At 36.5% G+C, this 26855-nt stretch overlaps 1 protein-coding gene and 1 long non-coding RNA gene across 3 annotated transcripts; one reads left to right on the plus strand and one right to left on the minus strand.

Annotated features, from left to right (window-relative positions):
- Nucleotides 1-1806: 1806 nt before the first annotated feature.
- Nucleotides 1807-24309, plus strand: gpib (glucose-6-phosphate isomerase b). The gene is made up of 18 exons (NM_001441593.1): nt 1807-2079; nt 3381-3471; nt 3554-3622; nt 5089-5208; nt 5312-5395; nt 7781-7927; nt 8010-8081; nt 8165-8209; nt 9652-9705; nt 11620-11680; nt 11756-11799; nt 14446-14598; nt 16978-17107; nt 18987-19063; nt 21266-21394; nt 23247-23322; nt 23426-23492; nt 23953-24309. Exons 1-18 carry the CDS (start codon nt 1961-1963, stop codon nt 24074-24076), a joined length of 1662 nt encoding a protein of 553 aa, NP_001428522.1. The 5' UTR covers nt 1807-1960; the 3' UTR covers nt 24077-24309.
- LOC141378789 (uncharacterized) lies at nt 11033-21586 on the minus strand. 2 transcript variants are annotated; one of them, XR_015514653.1, is made up of 3 exons: nt 21423-21586; nt 13519-14635; nt 11033-13453 (listed from the first exon to the last, which is right to left on the minus strand). It is a non-coding gene; the product is annotated as an uncharacterized LOC141378789 (long non-coding RNA). The 2 variants fall into 2 exon arrangements; XR_015514652.1 differs by having other exon boundaries at nt 11614-11746; nt 14417-14635.
- Nucleotides 24310-26855: the final 2546 nt, after the last annotated feature.

Genomic DNA, 26855 nt, shown 5'->3' on the forward strand with positions numbered 1-26855 from the left:
TTATCTCTTCAGAAGATAAAATAAATTGTATTGTGATGTAAAAAACAATTAATATACACATTAAACACCTTTTTTCGTCAGTCACAAAAAAGTAGTTATTAATTAAACAAATAAAGCTGGTATTTAGGAAAGTACAGTAGTAATTCAAGTTTGTGTTAAATAAAATCAACAATGAAACTCCAGTCGTATCAGATCTTCTTCATATTTCGTAATATGTTTTTGGATGTTTTGTTCAGAATAGCAACGGATTTCATTTATTGTGAGTGAAAATTAGGGTTATTCTACCTAATAATGCTTTAATTATGTCTTTTGAATTTAAAACATTGGTACTATATTATATAAAACTAATTATTATAGACATTAGACACTTTTTAGGCGTAATAAAACACTAAAAGTTATTTATTTAAACAAATAAAGCTGTTATTTAAGAAAGTATAGTAGTAATTTAGGTTTTGTTAAATATAAATAATAAGAAAACTACACAAACTACAAACTACTTCATATTTTGTAATACGTTTTTGGACGAATAACAACTGATTTCTTTTGTTGTGAGAGAAAATTAGGGCTATTCTAACATTACTTTAATTATCTCTTCTGAAGTTAAAACATTGGTATTATATCGTATAAAAACAATTAATAGACATCAGACACTTTTCTGGCATAATAAAACACTAAAAGTTATTTAATCATGTCTTTAGACTGTGGGGGAAACCGGAGCACCCGGAGGAAACCCACGCGAAGGCAGGGAGAACATGCAAACTCCACACAGAAATGCCAACTGAGCTGAAGCTCGAACCAGCGGCCCAGCGACCTTCTTGCTGTGAGGCGACAGCACTACCTACTGCACCACTGCCTCCCCTCAAATGCTTTTGTGATGTATAAAAAATAATCTGACACTTTTTTTTTTGGTGTAACAAAGCACGGGCACCAAAAAAGTAGTTATTTATTTAAACAAATAGAGCTGGTATTCAAGACTACGCTCTTTTTAAATTGAACATTTTAAAACAATTGTTCAGAATAGCTGATTCCGTGTGTTGTGATTGAGGGATTTGATGTGATGGACTTCTCTGTCCTCTAGTGTTCAACATGCAAAAGCACAAACATGTTTAGTGTCGTTTACTTGTCGATAGAGGGCGCCACATCCATAAAGATAATAATATAATATAATATAATATAATATAATATAATATAATATAATATAATATAATATAATATAATATAATATAACATAATTAATATAATTAATATAATATAATATAATATAATTAATATAATATAATTAATATAGTATAATATAATAAATATATTATGATAAATACAATATAATATAATATAATAAATATAATATAATATAATGAATATAATATAATACATACAATATAATATAATAAATATATTGTAATATAATAAATATATTATAATATAATAGTTATAATATAATAAATATAATATAATAATTATAAAATAATAATTACAATATAATATAATATGATATGATATATGATATGATATAATATATGAAGTTATATATTCTGAAGTTATGTAATATAAAATAATATAATAATAAAATATATTGCATTATAAAAATATATTAAAGCATTTTTTTTACATAAGTTGAAACATTAAAATGGGCACTTTTATTGATTTAATTGAACCTAATAAATAGCTGAGGCTCGAACCAGCGACCTTCTTGCTTGTGTTTACAATGTTGTACCATTGTATATGTATATTCTTTTTTAATGTAAACTTTTTAAAAGCTTTGCCAATACATTTGTTTCATTTGTCATGAGAGAGAGAGAGAGAGAGGGAGAGAGAGAGAGAGAGAGAGAGAGAGAGAGAGAGTTCAGCTGCCTTCTTCGCCCTTCATAAAGCCGATCTGTGACTGTGACATTTGGGCTCAGTTCAGCCGGAGGTTTTCCACAGTCACACACAAACACACACGCGCTCTACACTCGTCACAATGGGACTGACAAGCGACCCGAACTTCCAGAATCTGGAGAAATGGTACAAATCCAACGCCGCCAATCTCAACATGAGGCAGATGTTCGAGGAGGATAAAACCCGATTCCAAAAGTTCAGGTAGGCTTTTATGCATGTATCTAGACTACTGTTATATTACAATTAGTTAATGACGAATTCGTTTTATATCTTTCTATAACATCACATTTAAAATCAAGTCCTCCAGAGTTCATACGATAAATATAGTGGGCGGGTCTTTTTTCCGTTCTGCTAATCATCGTTAAGCCCCGCCCACGCTCGCTATAAAAGAGCTCGGCGTTGTAAAATTACAATAATAATTTAAGTACATTTAAAGTGTCGATTTTAATATATCAAATAACTTAAAACCGTAAAAATTTGTATTATTATTAAATTGTTCATTTATATATGATTATATTAAATTGCTATCATTATATTATTTATTATGACATTATTATATTATATTATATTATATTATATTATATTATATTATATTATATTATATAGGATAAATAAAGAAGTGATTAAGTAAGGTCTGATTCAATGCAATTAAATTCTTCATTTTATATATATAGAAATTATATATTTAATCCATATCATATAATAAAATATAATATAATATGATAGAATATTTATTATGACACATTATATATATATATATATATATATATATATATATATATATATATATATATATATATATATATATATATATATATATATATATATATATAATATGAGGTCCAATTAAATGCAATTAAACTGTCTATTTTAATGTTTCAAATAATAAATGATATAATATAATATAATATAATATGTTTATTATGATACATTACATTAAATGAGGTCCAATTAAATGCAACTAAAATCTCCATTTTCATGTTTTAAATAACTTTTGTCAAAATAAAATGTCAAAATGCAGGTGAAATAATTATCATTTAGCATAATACTAATGTAAAAATCACACAACATATCTCTGCCTTCTCTGGTTATTGAAAAATATAATAAGAAGAAGTGATTATTTAACATTTTGTTCTATATCAAATTATTAAAAACCTCTTACTGACAAATGGGCAAAGCCTATTTTGAATAATAAGGCAATATATGTACTGTAGAGAACATTGCAGGTGACAATAAATACATTTTTGGCTTAACTGTGATCCTCATGTAGAATCTTTTAATATGTTATGAAATTATAAATGTTTTAAATACACTGAAAGATATATCTATATATTTATATATTATATATATAAAAAAAATAAAAAAAAATATATATATATATATATATATATTTTTTTTTTTTTAAATAAGGCATGATTATCCATCCAGGCAACAGATTTTGCATTGTGATTTTAGCTTTAAAGTATTTTATTGTCATCTGAAAAATCATCTATTTTCTACAGCCTAACATTAAAAACAGACGAAGGAGATATTTTGCTGGATTACTCCAAAAACCTCATCAATGAAGAAGTTATGAAGATGCTCGTGGAGCTGGTACAGTTCAACTTAATGATCCTCACACTCCAAACCATGCTCTGAATGAAACTATTATCATTAATTATTCATTTTCTCTCAGGCAAAGTCTCGAGGCGTGGAGGCGTCCAGAGACAAGATGTTTTCAGGAGAAAAGATTAATTTCACTGAGGTACTTCACGTGTTTGTGTGTCTGGATTTAAATCAATGCAAAATTTCAGTTTTTATAGTCTGAAATGAGTTGAGATCTGTTTGGACATGCGTTATATACTATGCATGCTACATATAAAGTATGGATATTATTTTAGGGCTAAGCAATATGACAAAAATAAAAACTAATTTTTTATAAATATATGTATAATATATTTTTATTAAAAATTATAAACAGTACATATTAGTTTTTACTCAATATCTAGATTTTTACTTTTTCTTAGATATTAATGTTGAGCTTAAAGTGCGATTTAAAGGCTAAACTAGGTTAAATTAACTAGGCAAGTCATTGGACTACAGTGTTTTGTTCTGTAGCTAAATACAGTATTGAACACGTCACCATTTTGCCAGAAAGCATATTTCTAATGGTGCTGTTGACTTGAAATTTTCCCTGAATGTTGGTAACAACCAAGGAAATCCACATATGCAAAGAAAACTAACTAGTTTACAAATAAAGTTATGTGTAATAAAATTAAATGACACAGGGGAAAAGTATTGAAGGCATAAAGAAAGGAAGGTGTACTTTGGCAGTGGAAGCCCAAACATTTTTGGAGACATATCCTGTGCTCTGATGGAGCTAAGATTGAACTGTTTGGCCATAATGAGCAGTGCTACATTTGGAGGACAAAGGGGAAAGCTTACAAGTCTAGGAACACCATCCCAACTGTGAAGTTTGGGGGCGGCAGCATCATGTTGGGGGGCTGTTTTGCTGCAGGAGGGACTGGTCCACTTCACAGCATAGAACATCATGAAGAAAGAAGATTATGGAGAAATACTGAAGCAACATCTCAAGACATCAGCCAGGACATTACAACTTGGCCACAAATGGCTCTTCCAAACAGACCATGACCCTAAGCATACTGCCAAATTAGTTCAAATGTGCTTTAAGGACAACAGAGTGAATGTTTTGGAGTGGCCATCACAAAGCCCTGATCTCAATCCTATAGAAAATGTGTGGGCAGAGTTGAAAAAGCTTGTGAGAGCAAGACAGCCTACAAATCTGACTCAGTTACACCAATTCTGTCAGGAGGAATGGGCCAAAATTCCTGCAAACTATTGTGAGAAGCTTGTGGAAGGAGACACAAAACATTTAACTTAAGTTCTACAGTTTAAAAGCAAAGCTAAAAAAATACCAAGGAAATGTGTGTAAAATTTTGACTGTCTAAAAATGAATAAAAAATTCTCAAAAAAATATTTCTCTCATTATTCTGGCATTAAGCAAATGTAAATCATTTAGGTAATCCTAACGGACCTAAAATAGTAAACGTTTAGTATGATTTACCATCAGACATTTTTTTTTAATGATTATGTTCCTTTTTTTAGAGTGTATGTACACTTCTGGTTTAAACTGTGTGTAAATATTTTTAAAAGAATGAAAATGAACAATGTAAAGGCTCATAATGCAGTGTTGAACTGTAAATGCTGCAGGGTCGTGCTGTTCTCCATGTGGCTCTGAGGAACCGCTCAAACACTCCTATACATGTGGACGGGAAAGACGTGATGCCGGAGGTCAACAAGGTTCTGGAGAAGATGAAAGGATTCTGTCATGTGAGTCAGATTTCAGTGGTGCAGAAACACAAAGATCAGATGTGGAGAGGTTTAACTGCTGTATAAATCTACTGTGTAAGTCATGTTTTTCTTCCCATATCAGAAAGTCCGCAGTGGCGAGTGGAAGGGATTCACTGGGAAATCCATCACGGATGTGGTTAATGTGGGCATTGGTGGATCTGATCTGGTTTGTCAAATCAAATTTCTATATCCTGCATGATCTTATTCTTCTTCTTCTGCGCTCTTGCTCACGACCAGGAATTTTCAGACACATTTAGAGGCATTAAATAACAACAGTATGCCATATCTTCAGACATTTAGTATGTTCATTAAAAAAATGAAATACCAATGTTTTAACTAGTTGTTTTAACATAATTTTCATTAACAATATTCTGCAGAGTTCTCATTTGATGAATCACGTTTGTACTCTAAATCCCTGTTTCTCAACCACACACCTGGAGGACACTGGCTCTGCACATTTTCCATGTCTTCCTAACCAAACACACCTAATTCAGATCATCAGCTCATTAGCACAGACTAAATGACCTGTAATGGATGTAACAGACAAAGGAGACTTCCACAACATGCAGTGTTGGTGGTTCTCCAGAAATGTGGTTGAGAAACACGGCTCTAAATGACGATATTTGAATATAAAATTAGAGGGAATAAATGTTATCAGAACTTAAGAATAAAACTATTGACATTTAACTCATTCACTCATTTTCTTTTCAGCTTAGTCCCTTTATTAAACAGGGGTCGCCACAGTGGAATGAACCTCCAACTTATCCAGCATATGTTTTACGCAGTGGATTCCCTTACAGCTGCAACCCATCTCTGGGAAACATCTATACACACTCATACGACATTTTATTCAATCCATACCAAAAAAATCAAGTAAATCCAAATCAAGATTTTTACAATTGAAATAAAAGAAGTTCATTTATTTTCTTTTCGGCTTAGTACCCTTATTAATCTGGGGGCGCCACAGTGGAATGAACCGCCAACTTATCAGCGGATGCCCTTCCAGCTACAACCCATCACTGGGAAACACCATACACACTCATACACTCTGGACAAATTAACTTACCCACTGGGGAGAACATGCAAACTCCACACAGTAAGTCCAGCTGACCCAGCCGAGGCTCGAACCAGCAACTTCTTGCTGTGAGATGATCATGCTACCCACTGTGCCACGGTCTAGCCCAAATAAAAAAATACTTTTATCATAAACATTTTAGCATTTAAGAAAATAAAACAATTGAATCTATACAAACATGTACTTAAAAAAATGTCTAAACAATGTATATTCTGTACCCCAAGGGTTTGAATAAATTTGGGCTTGATTGTATAGTATACAGCTGGAAAAACAAGTATTGAACACGCCCCCTTTTTGGTCAGAAAGTATATTTCTAAAGGTGCCGTTGACTTGAAATTTTCTACGGATGCTGATAACAACCAAAGAAATGCATATATGCAAAGAAAACAAAACTAATTAGTTTACAAATGAAGTTATGCATAGTAAAATGAAATGACACAAGGAAAAAGTATTGAACACATTAAGAAAGGAGGGCGTAAAAAGTCAGTGAACGGCCAGACAGCAGCTGAAATCTCTCAGCAGTTCTTCAGCAACCCTCTGTCCTTCATCATCGTGAATTAATATTCACTGCTTCAGTCCAGCGGAATAAACTGTCAACTATCCTGGCATATGTTTTATGCAGCGGATACCCTTCCAGCCTCAACCCAGTACTGGGAAACACCCATACACTCTCACATTCACACATACACTCATACATTTAAGCCAATTCTTGTTAACCCAATTCACCTATAGCGCATGTGTTTGGGCTGTATAGGGGAAACCAGAGCACCCGGAGGAAACATAACACGGGGAGAACATACAAACTCCACACAGAAAGGCCAGCCGGGACTCGAACCAGCGACCTTCTTACTGTGAGGCGACAGTGCTAACCACTGAGGCACCGTGCCGCCCTGCACATGTTTAATTTACTTAATAATGTTAAGGTTTACTCACACTTTTTTATAGTATAAAGTCAACAAATTGCTTTTCACAGTGAGGAGCAGCACTCCTAGAGTAGTGGTTCCCAAAGTGGGGGTCGAGACCCCCTGGCAAGGGGTCATGGGGTCGCTTGGTGATTTCCAAAACTCAAATTAATTTTATTAAACTTTTTAAATTACCATCTATTTTTATTCATAACCCACAGAAGATAATTGTGTTACAGAAACAACAACATACGAATAAAAATCAGCCATCAACCTTAAATTTTTATATTAAAATGTAATTAAATTAATAAACAACTATTTAAAACATTACATGGTTAATAGACTGTTGCATTTTGTGTTGTCAGTATGTTCATGGTTATGTATGCCAATAGTTTTGTCTGCAAGGTTTACATATTTACAGTATGACCACTATGAAAAATGGGGGTCACGAGTCACTGACATTGTTATTTTGGGGGTCGCGGGCTGAAAAGTTTGGGAACCCCTGTCCTAGAGCACAGAAATAGCTCTCTCTCTCTCAAGACATTTTTGTCAAGGGTGTTTGTGTGTGTTTCAGGGTCCGCTAATGGTGACCGAGGCTCTGAAGCCGTACTCTAAAGGCGGCCCGCGGGTCTGGTTTGTGTCAAACATTGACGGGACACACATCGCTAAAACTCTGGCTGAACTCAACGCTGAGACCACACTCTTCATCATCGCATCCAAGGTCTCCAGACACCCTACACTTCACAATACGATCATGTGTAACGCAGTTAACCAATAGTGTGTGTTGTGTTTGTCTCCTTTAGACATTCACCACTCAGGAAACCATCACAAATGCTGAATCTGCCAAAGAGTGGTTTCTGCAGGCCGCTAAAGACGTAAGCCGCATCTCCTGAGGTCATTACACACCAGCTTCATACATTTATTATTATTATTAATATTATTTCTGTTTTTCTCACAGGCATCAGCAGTAGCCAAGCATTTTGTGGCGCTCTCTACAAATGGAGTAAGTTCATTCTCATTCAGATTTGCACTACTGTGAAAAATGCACACTCACTGGCCACTTTATTAGGTACACTTGTCCAACTGCTCGTTAACACAAATTTGTAATCAGCCAATCACATGGAAGCAGCTCAATGCATTTAGGCATGTAGACACGGTCAAGACGATCTGCTGCAGGTCAAAGTGAGCATCAGAATGGGGAAGAAAGGGGATTTAAGTGACTTTTAATGTCGCATAGTTGTTGGTTCCAGACGGGCTGCTCTGAGTATTTCAGAAACTGCTGATCTACTGGGATTTTCACGCACAACCATCTCTAGGGTTTACAGAGAATGGTCCGACAAAGAGGAAATATCCAGTGAGTGGCAGTTCTGTGGGCGCAAATGCCTTGTTATTAGCAGGATAAAGCACCATGTCAAACCGCGAATCATCTCAGACAGAACATGACAAAGAGTTCACTGTACTCAAATGGCCTCCACAGTCACCAGATCTCAATCCAATAGAGAAGCTTTGGGATGTGGTGGAATGGGAGATTCGCACCATGAATGTGCAGCTGACAAATCTGCAGCGACTGCGTGATGCTATCATGGCAATATGGAGCAAAATCTGTGAAAGACGGCGCTCACTGAGCAGTATAGAGTCCCCGTCACTATAATGGGGCATTAAGACCCACACAGACCGCAGGTTGGGCGCCCCCTGGTGGCCTCACTAACACCACTGGTCTCCCATCCAGGTACTAACTGGGTGTAGCCATGCTTAGCTTCAGTGAGCGACCATGTGAGAGTTGCAGAGAGCTAGCTGCCGGCAACCTTGACTTTTCCAAACCGCAGTAAACCTTGAAACCGGATATTGTCCTATGCCTAGAATATAGTGGACTTCCCTATGCACTGAAAAAATATATCCATGTATTAGCAGTTTTCCGTATTTCGTGATTCATTTTGTGATTATTTTTTAATTTTTCCCCATTTATTCATGTTTAGAATTGCATTATGGGATTTTCATCTTTTTTACAACAACTTTTAACCTTGAACAGTTGAAAAGAAGTAACTTTCATGAACATTTTTAATATTTCGCAGTGCTTTATTGTCTGTCTTGGTTACGCTATAAAAGCTTGTAATAAACTGACAGCACATTTTCTGTTATTTTACAGACTTGTTTCTCTAAATATTATTATTTCTTATACATTCTATTATTATTATTATATATTATAATTATGTTATATATTATTATTATATTAAAAAGTCACTTTGTTAAACTGTAGAGTTGAATTTTCAACATCAAAAGTCGACAGAGCAGAGATCAACATCCCATAATGCAATTCACAAAACAGAAATAAACAGAAAACACACTTGAACTGCTCATTAACAGATATGTTTTACAGTGTACATGTTTTAATATGTTTTAGTTTATTTAAAAAAGTGACCAGCTTTACTCCTGTGTGTGTTTCAGCCCAAAGTGAAGGACTTCGGCATCGACCCGGAGAACATGTTTGAGTTCTGGGACGTGAGTGTGTGCCTATGCTATTTTTACAGAGCGTTTGCCTTGTGAAGTGTGTGTGTGTGTACATAGCAGCTGCTGTAACCAGAGTCTCTGCACTCAATCCCCACACCAGCGCTTATTACTGATCTTGACCTTATCCAGCCGCAGGTCACCGCTAAAGGCCGACAGGCTACTTTTACTCGCATTGTTGATATTTAAAGGGCAAGGTTCCTACTATGCCCAGTTATGTCCTCTATAGGATGCATTAGTGTTCATTTGGATGGCAAATTTTGAATTAGTTTTAGTCTTTAAAGTGCTTTTCACACCTGTAGATCGATTGTTTTGTTCTAAAACAGGGATTAATAGTTACTATGAATATCAGAACTACTATTACTACTACTAATGATGATGATGATAATGAAGTTCAAAGGAAGGAAAAATAACTGAGTTGCGCCTAAATAAAAAAAAAATATATATTTATTTATGACAACTTGCTTTTGTAAATGTTATTATTATTAGCAGTATTATTAATTAGATGCATATTTATATTTGTTTTAATAAAAAACAAGTTTAGATTTGTCCACTTGTGGGGTTTTGGACCATATGGGGCAAAGCATGTATGTTTGGATATAATAGTTGCGCCTAAATAAAAATAAATCAACACTTATAACTGAAATCCTAAACCCCTAATCTTTCTAACCAAATAGAAATGTGAAACAGAAACACAACAGCTTTCGGTGTATACAGTACGTCGTAAATAAACTCCTTTTACTAAAGCTAAAAATACACAAAAGGTGCACACTACATGGTTGAAAACTTGAAGGTGCAAAATAAAAATGAATATAATGGGTTTTCGCAACCCGGGCTCATTTTGGAAACGTAGCCCAGCGGACGTTTCTGCAGACCGCAATTTACGTCCCGGGAGGTACGTATTCAAGCGGTTTTTGTTTTCGCGGATCCGCGAGAGGCCGCTGTGCATGCTTTTTTGCGTCTCGGGCGCCTCTCGGGAGTGCGCGCCGTTCGCGCCCGCGCCGTTCTCGCGCGAAAAGCCGCCGGATTGGCCGACTCGGCCGCCCTCCTCTTCCTCCTCCTCCTCCTCCTCCTCCTTCCCTAAACCCGAGCGACGGTTCGCAAAAGCCGTCCTGAAAAAAAAAAAAAAAAGCAAAAGCCCCCGTCTTCGATTTCGACCGCGTTTTCAGATCCCGCCGTGTTCTCGCCCTTATTTTTCGGATTCCGTTTTTCGTCTTACCTGATTTCCGGAACCGCTGTTCCCCAGACTCGATCCCGGTCGTCGTCCCCGCAGCCTGCTCCTGCTCCTCCTCCAGGGCCTCTGCTCCACCGACGCAACGCTGTGAGCTAAGCGGACAAACTGGTTGCATCGGGAAAGCCCTCCACTCGGAGGCGAGCCGTCGGCCGGCGAGCGCAAAGAGGAGGGGCGGAGCCGCGCCACACCACCCCGCAGCGTTCGCTCGAAAAAAACTAAATGCGGCCTTACGTACCTCCGGCCACGTAAATCGTGGCCTCCAGAAGCGTCCGCGGGGATACGTTTCCAGAATGAGCTTGGGTTGGGTTTTCTATATAGCTATAATTATTATTAGTGACACCGGTGGCCATTCAGTGAACTGCAGTCAGTTTAAACCACGTCTAGGGCTGTAAATTGTACATCTTGTCACAATATGATTTCAATACTCTTAGCCTGCGATTAGGTATTTGTTTAAACCCCCCCAAAATTTTTATTTGCTTTGATTCACTATTGATACAGCAATATTATGTGATAACATAATATGCATTTGACTTCTGTCCTAACTGTTTGGAGAGTGCTGCAGCCGTCGAAATCAAAAAACTGACTAAATGCATCAATTAGTGAAAACTCTGGAAGTCACACTTTTGTCAGTTCAATAAAAGTCACGGAGAATTAACCTCTTAACTTACTTGCAGTGGGTCGGTGGACGATACTCCCTATGGTCTGCCATTGGACTGTCCATTGCACTTCACATCGGTGAGCGTGAACAGCCATGAACAGCCAATCAGTCTGAGCGAATCGTAATCATCTGTCCAATCCCTTCTGTTGCAGGATATGAGAACTTTGAGAAGCTGTTGTCTGGAGCTCATTGGATGGTGAGTTTTACTACTGACCAGGGTTTGACCCTCATCATCAATGTCAAATAATGTCAAAAATACTGTATAACTAGTGAAATGCTATTGCAATTTATATTAACAGCTGCCTATGTGAATATGTTTTCATTTTTAATTTATTCCTGTGATGAAATCTGAATTTTTAACATCATTACTACAGTCTTCAGTAATCATTCAGAAATCAGTAATATGATGATTTCATGATTAAGAAACATTTATGATAATTATAAGAGTTAAAACTAGTGCTGTGTTTGCCAAATCTGTTAAATTACATGATTTTTTTAATGAATAAAAAGACAGATTTTATTAAGAAGCACAACATATCGGTGGCCATATTGATATCGGCCGATAAATGCTACTTTTAATATTATCGTTATCGGTCCAGTGAAAAAAATCATACCGATATCGTTAAGCCAGTTATGTATTGCTTCCACTGGTTGAGGCACTTCACATGCTTTCTGGCTGACACTGTTTTATTATTTTACTGATATTTTGATTTTGGATATTGTTCATTGCGTTGGTCGATATATCTTTACATTTTTAATTTATTCTTTTGTCAGGCAATAGATTTTATTGATATAAAAGGAAGTTAATAGAGTTCAGAGATCAGTTCAAACTCTTCCAAAGTTAAGCTTTTAAAATAAAATAAATTTTTCTCTGTATGTGTTCACCTTTAGTTTTTGCAACCAAGCAGAAAACTGAGAAAATGTCATATTTATCAGCTAATATATTGGCAATTGGCCTCCAAATCTAAAGTTATTGGCATTGGTTGAAAAATTCATAATGCCTAATTATACACTACCTCACAAAAGTCTTGTCGTCAGTCCCAGTTGTAAGAGCAACAAATAATAGCTCGACTTCTAGTTGATCATTTAGAGAAGTGTCAGAAGGTGGATTTCTCTGCTGAATCATCTGTTGATCTGCATCCCAATCATCACAAATAATGCAGAAGACCTACTGGAACCAGCATAGAGCCAAGATTCTCATTGAAATCAGTCAATTTTGGTGAAGGAAATATCATGGTTTGGGGTTACAGTCATTCAGTATGGGGGCGTGTGAGAGATCTGCAGAGTGGATGATCAACATCAACAGCCTTAAGTATCAAGACATTTGTGCTGCCCATTACATTACAAACCACAGGAGAGGGACAATTCTCCAGCAGGATAGCGCTCCTTCTCATACTTCAGCCTCCACATCAAAGCTCCTGAAAGCAAAGATGGTCAATATGCTCCAGGATTGGCCAGCCCAGTCACCAGACATGAACATTATTGAGCATGAAGTAAAAGACAATGAAGATGAACACAAATAGTCTTGATGAACTCTGGGAGTCCTGCTGAACGCTTTCTTTGCCATTCCAGATGACTTTATTAATCAGTGATTTGAGTCATGTCAGAGATGTATGGATGCAGTCCTCCAAGCTCATGATGGAGTCAGACACAATATTCATTCTGTCTCCACTGCAGCAGGACTTTATATTCTATACTGGACATTATTTCTGTTCAGTGATGAGACTTTAGTCTAAGCAGAGTCAGACCTTACTGTCCTAATCAAATCATTAATAATCAAGGCATGATCATGTTTTATTGTGCTCAAATGAGTGTAATCTAGAGGCCTTTGCCTTTCATATGAGCCAGTTCTGATACCAAATGATCATATAGAAGTCAAGTTATTATTTGTTGTTCTAAAACCTGGATAGGCCACAAGACTCTTGTAAGGTAGTGTACATACAGTGCCCAAAATGGTCTAAATGTTTTGTTGAATTGCCATTCATCACAATACCCATAAGAAAATAAACTGTCTACAAAAGTCATTACTATTGTCATTTATTGGTATTGGTCAAAAATTCAACATCAGTGCATCCATAAATGTTTCAAGAGTTCACACTTAGCTGATGATTGATTATAAAGCTTGTTTGGCATGCTGTCTCGGGAGAGAGCCCTGAGCTCAAAAGATCCTCGAGCCCGGGGCTCCCTCCCATTTGCAAGGCAAAGTGGAGTTTGAGCTCAGGTAGATCTGGAGAACTGCCCTGCTGTAGTAGCTGATGAACAGATAGTGATCGCTCTTAAGTACTTACTCTTAACTACTTACTTGGAGCATGTCTATGGTGCTGATTTGAGTTAGTCAATTAACTTAAGTTGCATGTTTTTGGATGGTGGGAGGAAACCCGGGGAACCCGGGGGGAAACCCACGTGGGCACGGGGAGAATGTGTAAACTCCGCACAGAAATGTCGGCTGGCTTGGTAAGGACTAGAACCAGTGACGTTCTTGCTGTGAGGCAACAGTGCTAACCACTAGGCCACCGTGCCACCCATCTAGGAAACGAGGAGGAGTAGGGGTGGAAGGGGGGATTCTTCAAAATGAAGATGGCTGTTATATGGAGCTGAGGGTATTTATAGTGGCTTAGGAATTGTCTGATTGGTAAATCATCAACTGAATAATGGAGGACCGGCTGCAAGCAATCATAAGCACGTGATCCTCTCCAAATTAGTTTATAAATAAACCGCACTTCTTTTAATAAAGAGTCACTCTTTACTGTTCTTTTTTTATCAATTTATGCTCCATGCTGAATAAAAGCATTCATTTCTTTCAAAAAGCGTACCTTAACTCCTGTATATGCATCTTTTTCAGGACACTCATTTCCGCACGGCTCCTGTAGATCAGAACGCACCCATGCTGCTCGCCCTTTTGGGAATCTGGTACATCAACTTCTTCCAGGCGGAGACTCACTGTCTGCTGCCGTACGATCAGTACATGCACCGCTTCGCTGCTTATTTTCAACAGGTGCCAACTGTCTCCAACACTCACAACACTGTACTGCCTACACACAACAACAATGGAGGATTGTGCAAATGAAAACACAACATTACTGCAATATATTATCTTTCAGTTTTTGAGTTTATACCAGTTTTGCCAGATTGGAAATGTCAAAGTATCGTACCAGAACCTCAAAATTATCGTATTTGGAGGAAAATTATCGTACACGAGTCAAACTGAGAGTATACAACTATTATCTAGACACATAGCGTTTTGACACAACATGCAAATTACCACAATACGTAAAAAAAAACTAGGTACCTTAGTGGGAAGGTTCAAACTCCACCTCAGAGTTGCTGTCATTGAATGTTGCATGTTGCCAGATGTTGAGGGATTTATTTTCTGACGTGTGCATGCTTTGTTTTGATGAGACTAACTTTGTTAAAAACATGTTCACAAGACGCATTTGAATGGGGAAAAACGAGGACATCAAGAGAAAACTCCCGTCTTTCTCACCTTCCTTTACAGCACGAATTGTTTTAACATTATTGCTTAAAAGATCGACTTCAAACTGAAAACTACTGACCTAACCACGGGCACGCGCAGCAGGAGCATTAACTCGTGAGAGGGAGCCATTCTCCACGTTGATTGGCTGAGAAGAGAAGAGAACTCCACCTACTCCTCACAGACAGCACAGAAAAGATGCAGCTAGATCAATAAGTAAAGAAGCCCGAACATTACAATGAAGTTACTTTTAAATGCCATAAAATTCTGAAATTATCGTACATTATAGGATTTTTCTCATTATTGATCGTACATCGTACAGAGGTCGAAATTATCGTACAAATAAGATAATTATCGTACGTCTGGCAACACTGGTTTATACAACTGTAGTTGAATAGTAATTCTTATAAAATTGTGCTTACTAATTCTAACAATACTATTAAACAACACTATAAAGTGTTTCATCTAGTAAGATTGTGCTCATTTCACAATTTTAAACTAGCAAATTAACAAGAAATGCAATTGTTTATTAACTATTAAAATTAAATAAAATTAATCAAATAAAATATATTTAGGACTCCAAATGAAAGAAAAAAAAAACAATCAGAATTGCAACATGCAATCTTAGGGTCCTTTCACACCTACACTTTTGTTTCGGAACATGTCTCGATTGCCCAGTTAGCGCGGTTCGATTGGCATATGTGAACAGGGCAATCGCGCTCTGTTCCGCGCCAAAGTAATCGCTCCGAGATCGCTTGAATGAGGTGGTCTCGGCTCGATTGAAACGAACCCTGGAGCGGTTTGATTGCAGTGAGAAAGCGATCCGATCCGAGCGCGGTTATATCACAGTGTTTTATGGATATGTAATAGGCTTACGGCTATATGAAGAGAGAATTATGAGTAGGGCGGGAAGTTTCGCGAGTCTCCGGATGCCCGCAAACGAGTGATGATCTCCCGGTAATCTCGCATCTCCCTCCCGGTCCTCAAATAGGCATCGTCGCACACACACACACACACACACACACAATCATACACTATGGACAGTTTAGTTCATCAATTCCCCTATAGTGCATGTGTTTGGACTTGTGGGGGAAACCGGAGCACCCGGAGGAAACCCACGCTAACATAGAGAGAACATGCAAACTCCACACAGAAATGCCAACTGACCCAGCCGGGACTCAAACCAGTGATCTTCTTGCTGTGAGACAACAGCGCTAACCACTGAGCCACCGTGCCACCCATAACGTTAAAATCGCAAGATTTAAGTACAAATTCCAAAGGAAAACACATCAGAATGGCTCAGTTGAAAGTCTGAAACTCACAATTTGAAATAAAAATTAAATAAAATCTGAATTTAGAGTTGTAAAATTACAGCTGAGTTGTACAACTGAATTGATATATATTTGAATATCTCCAGAAAAGGGCGTCAAAGTGGCGCAGTGGGCACAATCACCTCACAGCAAGAAGGTTGCTGGTTCAAGCCTCGGCTGGGTCAGTTGTCATTTCTGTGTGGAGTTTGCATGTTCTCCCCGTGTTGGCGTGGTCCTCCAGGTGCTCCGGTTTCCCCCACAGTCCAAACACATGCCTATAGGGGAATTAAGTAAGCTAAAATTGGGCGTAGTGTATGTGTGAATAACAGTGAGTGGATGTTTCCCAGTACTGGGTTGCGGCTGGAAGGGCATCCGCTGCATAAAACATATGCTGGATAAGTTGGCGGTTCATTCCGCTGTGGCGACCCCAGATTAATAAAGGGACTAAGCCGAAAAGAAAATGAATGATTTAGCTTGAAGCAAGCTTCCATGACAAGCACACGTACACAACACCACACAAAGCTGACCTGCATCTCATAATAATAGTGAAAACATCAAGATCACAAAAAAATAATGCTGTAAATTTTCACAGGGTGACATGGAGTCCAATGGAAAGTACATCACGACTAAAGGCACGCGGGTGAACTATCACACTGGACCCATCGTATGGGGAGAACCAGGAACTAACGGACAGCACGCTTTCTACCAGCTCATCCACCAGGGTGAACAGCACTCGCTTATATTATCTGTGTTTTTTCCTTTTCAAATATTTCCCAAATAATGTTTAACAGAACAAGGACATTTTCACAGTATGTCTGATAATATTTTTTCTTGTGGAGAAAGTCTTATTTGTTTTATTTCGACTAGAATAAAACCAGTTTTTCATTTTTTTAAAAACATTTTAAGGTCAATGTCAATAGCCCCCTTAAGCAATATTATCTTTCGATTGTATACAGCAGTGCTTCCCAAAGTGAGGATCGCGAGACAATGAAGAGGTAGTCATTGGGTGATTTCTAAAAATATCATAGATGTTAATAAACAATTTTAATTACCATATTTCATCCATAACCTGCAGAAGATGAAAAAAGTATTTAATAGTGGCATAAAATTCAATTCTTTTTCCATTGGATTGCGACCCCTGGGGTATTACGCTAGATAAATGACACAGCAATAGTGTTAGTTGTAGTAGATTGATCTTACAGCAAATGTTAAACTTTGACACCTCTACGGTGCTCACATACAGTTGAAGTCAGAATTATTTACCCCCCTTTCAATTTATTTTCTTTTTTAAGTATTTCCCAAATGATGTTTAACAGATTCAGGAAATTTTCACAGTATGTCTGATAATATTTTTTCTTCTGGAGAAAGTCTTATTTGTTTTATTTTGGCTAGAATAAAAGCAGTTTTTAATTATTTAAAAGCCATTTTAAGGTCAATATTATTAGCCCCTTGAAGCTATATTTTTTCGATAGTCTACAGAATAAAACCATCGTTATACAATAACTTGCCTAATTACCCTAACCTGCCTAGTTACCCTCATTAACCTAGTTAAGCCTTTAAATGTCACTTTAGGCTGTATGGAAGTGTCTTGAAGAATATCCACTCAAATATTATTTACTGTCATCATGACAAAGATAAATAAATCAGTTATTAGAGATGAGTTATTAAAACTATTATGATTAGAAATGTACTAAAGAAATTTTGCCCTCCATTAAACAGAAATTGGGGAAAAAATAAATATGGGGGGGGGGGGGGGGGGGGGGCGAATAATTCTGACTTCAACTGTACATTAAAAATACAGGCCACAACTGAACATAGAGGACGATCTCCAAGTGGCAGTCTTCAAAATTAAACCAAGAATAGTCTTGTGCTATAAACATTATGTCCACCATTTTTATTAAGAGAGGTTAATATTAAATTTTACAAATGAATAATGACTATAAAAAGTTTAATTGTTAAACTGTTGCACTTTTTTGTGTTGTCAATATGCTCGTGTATATAGTTCCTGCTGGTGTGTGTGTGTGCGCACTGTTATCTACAATGTTTGTTTATTACCACCTCAGAGGATAGTGAGGGTCGCTCTTTATTGTTATTTTGGGTCTCGAGCTGAAAAGTTTGGGAACCCCTGGTCTACAGAACAAATCATTGTTATACATTAACTTGCCTAATTACCCTAACTTCAACCTAATTAAGCCTTTAAATGTCACTTTAAGCTGAATACTAGTATCCTGAAGAATATCTAGTCTAATATTATTTACTGTCATCATGGCAAAGAGAAAATAAATCAGTTATTAGAGATGAGTTATTAAAACTATTATGTTTACAAATGTGTTGAAAAAATCTTGTTTCCGTTAGACAGAAATTGGGGAACAAAAACATACAGGAGGGCTAATAATTCTGACAGTATATATACAGTGCTCAGCATATATGAGAGCACCCCTCACAGATCTCGCTTTTAAATTAATATTTTCTAGGATGCTAAAACGTGTGGATAAGCTTATATGATATATCGGTAATTTGATCTCTTATCTGATTTTTCTGCAGCAATATCCACACTTTTCAGCAATGCATGTTTTGTCTGACCCTTCTGTCTCTCCACAGGGACTCGAATGGTTCCTGCTGACTTCCTCATTCCTGCCCAAACTCAACATCCAATCAGAAACAGCCTTCACCACAAGGTACTGAGTGTTGCCCAGTCCTAACAGCTGATTTTTCCCTGCAGGTTAATGCTTTTAAATGCTTGTATTGAAATATCTTGAAGGGGACCTATTATTCCCCTTTTTACAAGATGTTAAATGCATCTCTGATGTCCCAGGAGAGTGTGTGTGAAGTTTAAACATGAAAAAACACACAAATAATGTTTATAACTCTTTGAATCTGACTCTTTTAGGCTTTGATCCTAATTGTGGTGTTTTGGTGCCTGTCACTTTAAATTAAAAAGAGATTGTGCTTTTTTGAAAAGAGGGCGGAGCTACAAATGCCTATGTGTTAGCATAGTGGCAGATTCAAAAACAAGACTACGGTCATATGCTAATGAGGGCGAGATAGTCACTAGTAGGCGGGGCTTAACCCCTCTGATGACATACAAAGGGAGAATGTATAATCAACTGTGATTAAAAAAACATAAAATTATTACATTTGTACCATTAGAGGCTGCTTATATTCACACGTTGCTGACACACAATTGGGTTTAAACCTTTTATAACAGTGTTTTCTGCAGTATAGGTCCCCTTTGACCATTTTATTTTTAATAATAAAACTTATTTATACGAGTTATGATATACTGTTAAAAATAACATCGTTGCTAACCATTTTTAAGTTTAATTAAATTAATCTTTTAGTCAAATTAAGTCAGTTGAACATAATTTAAGTTCAATTTTACATTTAATAATTATTCTTAAATTACTATAAATAATAATTAATATAAATTTAAATAATCATTTGATTAATTATTAAAGTATTATGACCAATAAATACTAATACTTCAATAATGAATCATTATTATTAATGTAATAATTAAAGTATTAATAATTCTTGAATTATTAATTCTCGAACTGATAATAGTTATTGTTAATAATACTTTAATCATTATTAATAACTTAATTATTAATAATTATTAATTTACATTCACTTTTTTATACACGTAAATCACAATCATCAATACAATTATCGCAACACATGCTTTACTGTGTGGTTCAAAAACACTATAATATTTACTCTAAATTACTATAATATTTAAAACATGGATAACTGTGGTGTATTGTTGTGGTAAACTACAGCAAAGAGCATAGAACCAACAAGAGGCGACACTCTTGTGCGATTTAGTAAACAGCCACTAGATGGCGCGGCGGCCATTTGGGAATGAAAACTCCAACAGAACAACAGCATATTATAAGTCTTTAAAATAAACTATTAAAAGTGCTGATGATTGTCATCGTAAGTGCAGTATTGTCATCTTTCTGACTGTATCTCAGATTTTTAAATAAATAAATAAAAAACAAAGCAGCTGCTTGCCATTGCGACAGCAATAAAATCCAATAGACGGCCTATCACTTTCACTCCAAAATGGTGGAATTCAGAGCTGTTGCTGGGCGCTGCTGTTGCAATGAAACGTTCTATTAAGTGTCGCCTCATGGTCATTCTAAGCTCTTTGACTACAGTCAAACTCCAGTATTGGGTCAATTGTGTATATTACTATACTTTTTTGCGTTACCATAGTAACTACATTTACGACAACACATCAAGTGCTTAACTACATGGTTCACACTATAATATGTACTCTAATAATTTACAAAAGAATTTTAAACATGGGAAACTGGTGTATTGTTGTGGTAAACTACAGTGTTGGGTCATTTGTGTATGTTACTATAGTTTTTGTGTTACGATAGTAACTATATATCTATCACAACACATCAAGTGCTTTACTATGTTGTTTAAAAACACTATAATATTTACTCTAAATTAATATAGTATTTTAAACATGGGAAACTGTGGTGCACGGTTGTGGTAAACTACAGTAAAACTAAAGTGTTTGGTCATTTGTGTTTATTACTATAGTTTTAGCGTTACCATGGCAACTATATATCTACCACACCACATCAAGTGCTTAACTATGTGGTTCAAAAACAATATATTTACTCTAAATACTATAGTATTTTAAACATGGGAAACTGTGGCGTATTGTTGTGGGAAAGTTATTATAAGCATAATTATCCTGCAGTTATATAGTATACAGGTGATGTCTATGTGTACATGTTTAATGAAGTGTATTTGTGTATGTGTTGTCACGAAGTCCTCGAAGGTTGGCATCATCTCTTTTCCTATTTTTTTAAAGTGAAGCTGCTTTAAACCTATATAAAATTGCGTTATTTGACTCGTAGATTCTGTTGGCGAATTTTCTGGCTCAAACTGAGGCGCTGATGAAGGGGAAAACAACAGAAGAGGCGAAGAAAGAGCTGGAGGCGGGAGGACTGAGCGGAGACAACCTGGAGAAAATACTACCGCACAAAGTGAGGAGAAAACCGAGACTATACTGACCTCTGCAGGGCACACTACATCCGCAACACTCCTTCAGCATGTTTAATGTACACCGTGTGTGGATTTTGGAACACGTTTGCCGAAATAACATATCATTATCAACAATATTTTCGTCGTGAAAGAGGACGCGCGCCATTTATATCAAGTATATTTGCGAGACTTCCGGTGTCGCTCGTTTACGGTTATTTCAGGTAAAGTCTGCGGATACTCACTCGCATGATTTTTGTGACACTGTATACCAATAATTGATATTTTTACATTACTGTGAGGGTTGGGGTAGGAGTAGACCTTAATAAAATTTAAAAGAATGGGTAATTTAATAAATAATATAACAAATTCTAGTTAACTTAGGGCGACATATGTATTTCTTCAAGCAGCAACCGTATAACCGACGATCTACAGATAATCACAACATCAATATAGCATAATTTTTGTGACACTGTACAACAATTGATACTTTTACATTGCGTTAGTAGGGGTAAACGTTAATAAAATACAATGAATGGGTCATTTAATAAATAATATAAATAAATTTAGTTAACTTCTGGCTACAACTGTATCCCTTCTAAGTTCTACCAATAATCGCAAAACCGACTAAGTCTAGAAGGGATACAGCGTGGATAATCACATCAATAACATAATTTTTGTGACACTGCACAACAATAATTTATATTTTTACATTACTGCGAAGGCTAGGTTTAGGAGTAGACATTGATGAAATACAGTTTAAGGGCAATTTAATAAATAATATAAATAATTCTAAACCGACTGTTTTGTGCAGCTGAAATAAGGATGTTGCTAGAAGGAATACATCAGCTTGATTAAAATAATGTTAATTTAGTTTCCACATAACAAATACTAAAGTCAATTATCGTAAATACTAGTGTTTTTGAAGAACATTAAAATCCTTAAAATAATCTGTTGTGGTAATTTTATAGTTGTGTTTTACAAAACCACAGTTTACTGTAATAAAAACTAAAGTGTACTATAGCATTTATTACAGTTTATCAGTTCACTTTGGTCGTTTTAAATGTGCAAATCACATGCGCCAACATATTTAGGTTACTAGAACAATGTAAAATATGATTGTTTGGAGGATTTATGAATACATGAATGATGAATTTAATTTCAGATATGAAAAACTTAATAGGCATTTCATTTATCACAAAGAAAACAGTAGGCATGACTATATATAGTTGAAATCAGGATTATTAGCGCCTCTGTTTATTTTTTCCTCAATTTCTGTTTAACAAAGAGCAGATTGTTTCAGCACATTTCTAATCATAATAGTTTTAATAACTCATCTCTAATAACTGATTTATTTTATCTTTGTCATGATGACAATAAATAATATTTGACTGGATATTCTTCAAGACACTTCTATACAGCTTAAAGTGACATTTAAAGGCTTAACTAGGGTAATTAGGTTAACTAGGCAGGTTATAATTAGGCAAGTTATTGTATAAGGATGGTTTGCGCTGTAGACTATCGAAAAAAATAGCTTAAAGGGGCTAATAATAATGTCTTTAAAATGGTTTTTAAAAAATTAAAAACTGCTTTTATTCTAGCTGAAATAAAAGAAATAAGACTTTCTCCAGAAGAAAAAATATTATCAGACACACTGTGAAAATTTCCTTGCTTTGTTAAACATCATTTGGGAAATACTTAAAAAAGAAGAAGAAAATCAATGGGGGGCAAATAATTCTGACTTCAGCTGTATATATAATATTAGAAATGACATATTAGTATTACTCAATATTCTGCACAGTAAATTGATACCTCTTTGCTGTTACCTCATCCTCATCATCATATGTTTCTGTGCAGGTTTTCCAGGGAAATAAGCCAACAAACTCCATCGTCTTCAAGAAGCTGTCTCCGTTCACTCTGGGTGTGCTGATCGGTGTGTTTATAGCTGTTTTCAATCTTCTATATTCTCATACTGTTTGGTAAATATTAGTAATATTATACACATGTTCTTGACCTCTGACCTCTCTCAACATCAGCCATGTATGAACACAAGATCTTCATTCAGGGCGTCATGTGGGAAATCAACAGCTTTGATCAGTGGGGGTGAGTTTCTGAATCTGGATTATAAATAAACAGCTAAAATTATTGTTTTGAATTGCATTATGGGATGTTGATCTCTGCTTTGTCCACTTTTGATGTTGAAAATTCAACTCTACTGTTGAACAAAGTGACTTTTATTGACATTTTAATAGTTTGAAGTAATCTAATGTAAAATAAATAATAATATATAGAGAAATAAGTCTGTAAAATAACCGCAATTTATCACAAGGTGTTTGTAGTGTAATATAAACTCCAACCAGAACAATATATCACTGCAAACTATTACAAATGATCGTAAATGTCACTTTTACAAACTTTTCAAGGTTAAAAGTTGTTGTAAGAAAGATCAAGCTTCCATAATGCAATTCAAAAGCAGAAATAAACGGGCGGAAATAAAAAGTGAATCACAAAACTGCTAATTTAGGGATATTTTCACAGATGATCTTCTCTGTCTCTGTCTCAGGGTTGAGCTGGGTAAACAGCTGGCGAAAAAGATCGAGCCGGAGCTCCAGGATTCAGCTCAGGTCAGCTCTCATGATTCCTCCACCAACGGCCTCATCAACTTCCTCAAAAACAACTTCGCTTGAAGAAGACGCACCCTTCTCAGAATCCCCCGCAGCCTGAAACATGAGGGTTGCACAAAACGACAAATTATATATATATATATATATATATATATATATATATATATATATATATATATATATATATATATATACATATATATATATATTTATATAATTATTATTATTTTAATTTTTTTAGGGCTGGGCATCAATTAATCACAATTAATTTCACTCAAAATAAAAGTTTGTTTTGACATATGTGTCAGTATTATATATAGTACTATGTGTATGTGATAGAAACAAAACTATACAAAACCATTTTGTTACATAGACATCTCTGATGAATCATCTGTTGATCTGCATCAATCATCACAAATACTGCAGAAGACCTTCTGGAACCCACGTGGAGTCAAGATTCTCATAGAAATCAGTCAAGTTTGGTGAAGGAGAAATCATGGTTTGGGGTTACATTCATTATGGAGGTGTGCGAGAGATCTGCAAAGTGGATGATCAACATCAACAGTCTGAGGTATCAAGACATTTGTGCTGCCCATTACATTACAAACCACAGGAGAGGGACAATTCTCCAGCAGGATAGCGCTCCTTCTCATACTTCAGCCTCCACATCAAAGCTCCTGAAAGCAAAGAAGGTCAAGCTGCTCCAGGATTGGCCAGCCCAGTCACCAGACATGAACATTATTGAGCATGTCTGGGGTAAGATGAAGGAGGAGACGTTGAAGATGAACACAAAGACCCTTGATGAACTCTGGGAGTCCTGCAGGAACGCTTTCTTTGCCATTCCAGATGACTTTATTAATCAGTGATTTGAGTCATTGCAGAGATGTATGGATGCAGTCCTCCAAGCTCATGATGGAGGCCCTTAATAATGTCTCTGGAGGCCCCCTAGATTTGTGGGCCCATAAAATCATCCTAACGATAGATTAGATTTGATTTTATATTATATTTATATTATATACAGTTGAAGTCAGAATCATTAGCCCCCCTTTGAATTTGGTCGCGGACGAAAGTGAAGAGCCCCCCCCTCCAGTTGGCATTTCTGTGTGGAGTTTGCATGTTCTCCCCGTGTTGGCCTGGGTTTCCTCCTGGTGCTTCGGTTTCCCCCACAGTCCAAAGACATGCGCTATAGGGGGAACTGAGTAAGTTAAATTGTCCGTAGTGTATGAGTGTGTGTGAGAATGAGTGTGTATGGGTGTTTCCCAGTACTGGGTTGCAGCTGGAAGGACATCCGCTGTGTAAAACATATGATGGATAAGTTGGTGGCGACCCCTGATGAATAAAATGACAAAAAGCCGAAGGAAAATGAATGAATGTTGTTTAAGCGCACCAGCATTTATTGTCCAGCAGGTGGCGCTGAGAACTCACATTCACAGCAGTCGCGTCAGTTTGGTTTTTCCCAGCGTTTCCTCTTTGGAACAGCAGGTCAGAGGTCACCAGTGTTCAGTTCCAGTCCAGTCCCAAAGCCCAGCTCACATCTGGAACACATTAGCGTCATCAGAGTGAACACACACAGTAAAGCACGCCTCTACTGTAGTATTCATGCATGCTGTAAAGCTGGAAATGACTCTGATGAGATGATTGACAGATGAGAGAAAGAGCGCGTCAGTGTTTAATGCGCCTGTTGCCAGGCAACACCTTTCACTTCAAACATCACCTGGTGGCTATTTCCCGGTAAAAAGGAATAATCAGAACACATTCTAAAACTTGAACTGCGCCGAGACAAAAGCAGCGGCGAGCGAAGAGAATTAACATACCAGAATAATCTGAAAGATAATGCGGTAACCGTGGCAACAAGACCAAAAACTGTAATAGTCATCAGCCGCCGACGATGAGCTGGCAGATTCTGAAATACACAACAGACCGGTTCCATTCATTACAGACATACATGCACTGATCTCATGTCCATCTCATTATTATTCACCATTCAGATGGGGAGCAGACAAGGTGGCATAGTGGTTAGTTAGCGTTGTCATAGCAAGAAGCTCACTAGTTCGAGTCCCGACTGCGTCAGTTGTCATTTCTCTGTGGAGTTTGCATGTTCTCCCTTTGTTGGTGTGTGTTTTCTCTGGGTGCTCCCGTTTCCCCCACAGTCCAAACACATGCTGTACAGGGGAATTGATGGACTGAAATAGTAGTGTATGAGTGTGTATGGGTGTTTCCCAGAACTGGGTTGCAGCTGGAAGGGCATCCGCTGTGTAAAACATATGCTGGATAAGTTGGCGGTTCATTCCACTGTGGCGACCCCAGATAAATAAGGGACTAAGACAGAAGAAAATGAACGAATGAATGAATATTCTTTAATTACCACACTTATCAAGCTTAACCCTATTTAAAAAGTCTGTTTTCAAAACAAATATAAACATTTTAACACCAGAAATGACCTCTGGAAATGAGCAAACATTCTCAGACCCTTATGCTGACTATTACGCACAAAAATCAAATCTGTTTGGATCATATTTGTGTAAAAATCACGTTCATTTATAAGCAGTGTGCAGCCGAATATCACTAAATGAAGGTTTCCCTGGAAACATCTGCAGGTAATTTGGATTAAATACGCTAATAATCACTGTCATACTGACATACAGCTGCTTTTATCTTTAAACTGCAGATGCTTTCTGTGATGATTAAGACACTAGACTGATGTAATTTAATAATAACAATAATATAATAGTAATAATTCCCTACATTTATATAGCAGCATCCACCTGGACGACACGCCAGACTGCACACCACGCACCAGCTGATTGGTGGAGAGGAGACAGAGAAGCCAGTTATGATATGG

This window comes from Danio rerio, chromosome 18, assembly GCF_052040795.2.
Source record: "Danio rerio strain M-AB ecotype USA chromosome 18, GRCz13ab, whole genome shotgun sequence".
Lineage (NCBI taxonomy): Eukaryota > Metazoa > Chordata > Actinopteri > Cypriniformes > Danionidae > Danio > Danio rerio.